At 36.4% G+C, this 6,737-nt stretch overlaps 2 protein-coding genes across 2 annotated transcripts in view; both read right to left on the reverse strand.

The window, feature by feature from the left end:
- The window catches only part of CBG07137, a gene marked incomplete at both ends in the record, with an annotated part of 5,909 nt that extends 3,392 nt beyond the window's left edge, over window positions 1-2,517 (reverse strand). The window contains 3 exons of the mRNA XM_045243183.1: window positions 1,261-1,383; window positions 1,644-1,772; window positions 2,416-2,517. Coding sequence (XP_045093387.1) covers window positions 1,261-1,383; window positions 1,644-1,772; window positions 2,416-2,517 — 354 coding nt within the window. The remainder of the gene's footprint in view (window positions 1-1,260; window positions 1,384-1,643; window positions 1,773-2,415) is intronic.
- A 2,429-nt stretch (window positions 2,518-4,946) lies between these two features.
- CBG07136 lies at window positions 4,947-5,261 on the reverse strand (the record flags this gene model as incomplete). Its single annotated transcript, XM_002632204.1, has 1 exon — window positions 4,947-5,261. The coding sequence occupies one exon, from the start codon at window positions 5,259-5,261 to the stop codon at window positions 4,947-4,949; it is 315 nt and encodes a 104-aa protein (XP_002632250.1).
- Between the last annotated feature and the right edge of the window lie 1,476 nt (window positions 5,262-6,737).

Genomic DNA, 6,737 nt, shown 5'->3' on the forward strand with positions numbered 1-6,737 from the left:
CGTTTTTCATCATTTTTGCTCAAATTTTCGTTGTAATTTATCGAAAAAAAATCAATTTTATAGGTTTTGTAATGTTTTATTGCCTGTTCGAACGATTTTCGAAAGAAAATAGCTCATTTTGGGCCAATTTTTGGGATTTTCGAATTTTGTGGGAAATATCTAAATTGTGATTGTTTCCTTCAATCAATGATCTAGAAAATCATTTAAAAATGAGAAAAATTTAAATTACCGCGAAAATTAAGGAAAATTGAGAAAAATTGGGAAACACGGAAAATTGGGAAAAAACGAAGGAATATTGAGAAACAAAAGGAAATGAAAAAGAATTTAGACATAAAATTGAGAAAAATTGGAAGTGAGGAAAGTATCGACTGGCATTAAAATCCGTTAAATCATTTCACAGTTCTCCACTGTCTTTCTTGAAATATTGAGATTCTAAAGTCCTGAAGTTTTGAAGTTCCGAAGTTCTGAGATTTTGAAGTTTTAGCATTCTCAGATTCTGAAGATCCGAAATTCTCAGATTCTCAGATTCTGAAGATCCGAAATTTTCAAATTCCGGAATACTGGAATTCCAAAGTTCTGAAATTCTAAGAATTCAGAGATTTTCAAGCTCTGAAATTCAGGAATTCAGAAACTTCGTCAAAGAGAAATTGTACCCCCGAATCACAAACGTTGTACCCCTAAATGAAATAAGTTGTACCCCAGAATCATTGATAGTTTGTACCCCCGAATCGTTGTACCCCCGAATTTTTGTACCCACGAATCACCAATTTTGTACCCCTAAATCAGTTGTACCCCCTTGTACCCCCGAATCATTGTACCCCCCCCCCCCCGAATTTTTTGCCAAAAATGTGACCAAAATGAAGGATTTGTTCATTATTTTCAGTTTTAATTTTTAAGAAGCCTTTTATTACCGATTCGACAGTATCTCAGTTCCTTGATGTTGTTGGAAAATAAATAAATAATTTCAAAAATTTTTAATGTTTTTTTTGTAATCTAGGAAATAGTAATCAGATCCTTCAATTCTGTCCAAAAACCGCGTTTCTAGCTAAACTAGAACCCGAGATACGGTCATTTGAAGTTTTGAAGAGACGCAGACATTCAGAGTGTCTCGTTGTCTGCGTCTCTAGACTTCAAAACCTTAAATTGCCATAATATGGATATATTATAATATGGAGATATTATCTTGGCTTCTAGTAAGGCTAGATTAGTGTTTTTTGCTGGAAAATGTTTCAAATTTTGAAGACTTTGAACGAATCTCACCGGAATCAATCCCAACATGACTGCATTTCTCATCTGCATGTTCACTTTTCCGGCCATCATGATTTGCTCTTTTAGCTGTCGTGGTGGATGCAGATAATTACACTTGACACGTGTGCATCTATCCTGAAAAATAGGCAATTTGGTAGAAACTCAATTTGGTACGCACTCCAAACAAAACCATCTCAATTTTCAGGAAAAAAATAAGCAAAAATTTGCTCCCAGGCTACGCGTGCACTTCGAGCTAAATTACCTCGATTCCTGTGAAAGATATCAAAAATTTGTTAACTGATAAAATGTTTATCATAATCTCAAAAACAATTTATCAGTTGGCCACTTTTTGATATCTCTCATAGGAGCCGAGATAACTCAAGTCAAAAACCTACCCGCATACTATCATAGCACACTGTGACTTTTTGGCCGGGAATCAGGTCCATATGTTTTGGTGGATGAGCAAATTTGCAGTTATCGCCGCGTTCGCATGTTCCACGCAACTGTTCCCGACACACTTCGATCTTTAATTGGGATTTGTGTAATTAGGGGTAATTAGGTAATTAAATATACTCCAACTTGACCAACATTGGAAGCGGAAAGTTACCGTATTTGCTGTAATATAAGTAAGTCTATGCACGTTGAGCCTACATATCTGGTTCCTGTAAAAGATATCGAAATTCTGTCAACTGCAAAATTATTGGTGCTATTCTGATTAACAATTTGTCAGTTGACAACTTTTCGATGTCTTCGCCAGGAACCGAAAAAATTCCGAAAATTATCTCAGATTGTTTTTGTAATCTAAGAAGACGAATCAAATCCTTCATTTTGGTCGAAAAACCAAGTTTCTAGCTTATCTAGAACCCGAGATACGGCCTGTTTAAGTTTTGAAGAGACGCAGAAAATTAGAGTGTCTCGTTGTCTGCGTCTCTAGCATCCGAAATTTCAACTAGTCATATCTTGGCTGCTAGTGAAGCTAGATAAATTATTTTTGCTCTAAAGCAATTTAAAATTTAAAGACTTTATTTTAAAGGCGTCTCTAATCTGAAATTCCCTATATCTTTCCCAGGGACCGAGACAAATTGACTTGAAAGTTGAGGAAGGGGGTCATTCTATTGGAGGTTTTATAAGCGATTCGAAAAATGGCTAATTAGTCTGATTAATTACCTCTAACCACCTCTTATCCTTGCTAACGAGCTTACTGTTGCTGTTCACTGGCATTGGCGTGGTTGGTGGAATTAGAATTCCAGAATCTACGTTGTTGAACATTCTGAAAAAGAACTTTGATTTAGTAGAAAATGAAAAAACTAGATGGTTTGTGAGTTTCAGAAAATTCCAGAATTCTTGAGTTTCACATATCGGAAAACCTATAATAGAAGGACACGCTTACATTTAACTTTGATCCAATTTTTCTCGGTTCTTTCAGAAGATATCAAAAATGTGTCAATTGGTAAAATATTGCTGATATTACGACAAGCATTTCATCAGTTGACAGTGTTTTGATATCGTTCAAAGGGACCGAGATAATTGAGCTTAAACTGCTCGTATATTGTGGGCTTCTATTTAAGAAATTACGGTTTTTCCATAAATTAAAAATTCGAGGATCTTCACAACTTTTAAAATTTCTACAATTTTCAAAAAATTTCAAAACTTGAAATATTTCAGAATCGCGAATTTTTTGCGTTTCGAAAATTTAAAAAGCAGGAATTTCATAATTTCAAGGTTCCAGAATTTCGATAATTACAGACAGAATGTTTTCAAACTGTATAACTCTCGAAATTCCAGATTTTCTGAAAACTACAGTACCCCTACACCTAGAAAAACAATTACGTTGTTTCCCAGCACTAAAAAAAAATTGTCTTCTCGAATTTCCTGTATGATATTGCAAGCAGGTGTCGGAGAAGAGAGGAAAAAAGAAGAAAAAATCATAGGATGACTCATGTTCCAAACGGGCAGAATTCTCAAAAAAAAAGAAGAAAAATAAATTGGAGTGTTTTTTGAAAATGGGATTTTGAAATTCAGAAATTCAGAAACTCAGAAATTCAGAAATTCAGAAATTCAGAAATTCAGAAATTCAGAAATTCAGAAATTCAGAAATTCAGAAATTCAGAAATTCAGAAATTCAGAAATTCAGAAATTCAGAAATTCAGAAATTCAGAAATTCAGAAATTCAGAAATTCAGAAATTCAGAAATTCAGAAATTCAGAAATTCAGAAATTCAGAAATTCAGAAATTCAGAAATTCAGAAATTCAGAAATTCAGAAATTCAGAAATTCAGAAATTCAGAAATTCAGAAATTCAGAAATTCAGAAATTCCAGGAAATGCGGAATTACAAAATTCTGGCTCCAAACTCAAAATTTCGAGAACCATCTGTCGATTTTCGAAATTCGCAGATCCTAATTTCGAATTCAGGTTCCTATAATTATGTTTAATTGTGTACTACCAAAACCTTCTTTATAAAAAGTGAAACTGCCAAAATTGAACTAATCGAGGAAAAGAGAAAGAGAGAGAGAGAGAGAGAGAGAGAGAGAGAGAGAGAGAGAAAACAAAAAAACCCAAAATATAAGCGTAAAACCGGGGCGAAAACTGACGAAAAGAGAGTCAGAGGGAACCAATGTCCCTCACTCTCCCATCCATCTTTTCCTATATTTCTCTGCCGTCTCTACAGGCGCCAATACTCTCTCGGTCTTCCATCACCCCATGATACATTTGAGGCCTGTATGATGCTAAAAGAAGAAAAAAAGGAAAAAAGAAGGGAGAAAAAGGGGACACAATTCAACAGATAGGCTCGGTGAGGGGACGTACAACGAGGTCGTAAAAAGAGAGAAATGGAGTGGGGGGAGAAGAGTCGATTGTTGTTTTTATAATTTTGTTGGAGAAGAATTCAAAGAAGCTTTGTAAAATTTCCTGGAGTACTGTAACCTGAAAGATCCTAGTAGAGTCAGATAGAGAAGGAAATGAGGATCAAAATGATACCCTATTTAAAATAGGTAAAAAAGTTGGGAACTCCGAAAAACGTGGTTAAAGCTGAACAATTCCTTTAATCGCCTAATTGAAATTCTGAGTTGGGAAAGCATCTGAGAAAGTGGGAAGGCACTTTTTTAAAAGATTCGGGGGTTCAAAGAGGACCATAAACTTCTTTTAGCCTTTTTTGGGAACCTATTTCTATTGGGAGTAAGAAAAAGGGAGCGTTTCGGTTTCCGTGTATGGGAAATTTAAAAAATAAATTCCTTATACGCTACACGCGTCTGCTGGTCCCCCTGTCAGTCTGTCGACTTTTGAAAAGCTTGAAAAATGAAAATAGCTTTACATGAGCCTTTTAGAAAAAATGAGAAGACGAGAGCGACGAAACAGTATACATATATTAGGTCAAATCACGCCGGAGGCGCACCAGTTAACTGGTATAAAACACTAGACATATCTGTTCTGATGAAAGTCTGTGGACTTTTGGAAAGCTAGACTAGTAAATATAGATTAACGTGACCCTTTAAGAAAAAGCGCCGAAGGCGCACCAGCTTGCTGGTGAATCATCTGAAAAATTAGTTTTTGTATATTTCGGTACTGTATGTGTGTTTAAAAGACCTGAAAAATGAGGTTAAAAAAGCTTTTCGAAGAATCAAGTGATATTTGGACGTTTGAAAAAAAAAGTGAAAAGGGTTTTTAAAGCATCAACCATTTTTTATTGAAAGAATAGAGTTTAAGCTGCAGCCGACATTAGAATCGTGACAGTTCCAGCTGGAGTGACAGCAGAGAAAGCAGCCTTAGCGTCAGTGGCCGCAGGTGGGGCGTTGGAAAAGTGGATGACGAGCTTGTCCTCCTTTAATGCTCCAGCAGTGCGAGTGACGGTGACGTCCAGATGGGTCGATGAATCTGAACACTGGGGTGATACGGTACTCATTGTTGTTTGACGACTTGATCTTGAAGATGAGCTTGTCGGCTTCTCCATTGACCAATTTGTGGGTCGAGGTATCTCCGGCGGCTGGCATGCGGGTGGATCGGCAGTCAAAGACATGTTTGGCTGCGGTTGTAGTTTATTATGGAAGTTAAACTTTATGAAAAGTAACAAGGTTTCGAGAAGTGTACTGATTAGCCAGACTAGAAAGTCTGTTGATCCCTTTCGCCACGTAGAGGCTCAGTACAGAAAGGGAAACAAGGTTTATTTGACCAATGGGACTACCTTCTAAAACCCATTGGAGGTGGGGGAGGGGTCCCCACTTCCTAACAAAAAAAAACAAGAAGTCAGCCGAAAAACCCCTCTGTTCGGAGACCATTGTCGGTTAATTTTCAAAAGCTCCTTCTCCCTGATAAGAAGCCACATTGCATACCGCTTTTCATTGTTGTTTCAATTTTTTTAATCTTTGATAAAATCTCTTGCTACTGGGGGACGTTCAGTGATAAACACCTAGCCATGAACCCCAAAACATGGCGACCCTTATGGGCCTTTTAGTACTTTTTTCGCATTGGACCAATCGACAGAAAAAAATCAAAAGAAACAACAACAAGCAGCGTATGCAAAGAGCTTCTTACCAGAGAGAAAGTGCTTGTGAAAATTATCCAACAATAAAATTCAAAGAGAGCGATTTCCCAGAGAACTGTTTTTTTTTCAATACGTGGATTTTTTTACACGTGGACCGAAGAGGGGGGGGGGGCGTGACCTAATATTGATTGATTTAATAATTTATTGCGTTACGTGAATAATAAAATTTTTTGAAAAGCTTGAAAATTAGATATAAATTGACGGGAACTTTGAAGGAAATAGGTTAAATCGCGTCGAATGCCCACCAGCTAGCTGTTTGAAGCGCCGGAGGTGCGGCAAACAGGCTGGAATGTAAATTGAAAAGGTTTTTGGCTGATAAGATAGAAAAAAAATATTTTAATTCAGAAAAAGTGATCACAAACGTCCAGGACCATTCCTAAAATTTTGAGGGACTTTGAGCGACAATTATCGTTTCTGGTTGAAATTTGATGTGGTTTCCTGTCGATAAGCAATTTTTTTTTGATACCGAAAAACCCAATTGCGAACATCCAGGACCATTTTAACATCTGATTCTGAACCTCAGAAACTTTTTTCAATGGAAAACACCCGAAAATTGACATTTTGGATCCTAAACTTTGAGAAGCCTAATACTATTGTTTCTGGATGAAAATTAATAAGGTTTCTTGGCTGATAAAACAGAGCTTTAAATACTTATCTTTTCCCAGATTTTATGGCGCGTTCAAAGTTGATTTCCAGGAGTAATTTCGGCTCTTTTCTAGTTTAGAGGTCCCAAAAAAAATTAGAGGTCCAAAAATAAAATAGAGTTCCCAAAAAAAAATTAGAGGTCCCAAAAAAGTTTAGAGGTCCCAAGAAAAAATAGAGGTCCAAAATACGAAAAACGCGCAGATGTTGGAATAATGTACTAGTATTTGAACTGTGCGAGTAGTTTTAGTTTTAGGGTCTTATAGGATGACATGACTACTCCTAACAATTGTAGCTCCAATTCTCTTG

Source organism: Caenorhabditis briggsae (assembly GCF_000004555.2).
Source record: "Caenorhabditis briggsae complete genome, chrII, whole genome shotgun sequence".
In the NCBI taxonomy this organism is placed as follows: Eukaryota; Metazoa; Nematoda; class Chromadorea; order Rhabditida; family Rhabditidae; genus Caenorhabditis; species Caenorhabditis briggsae.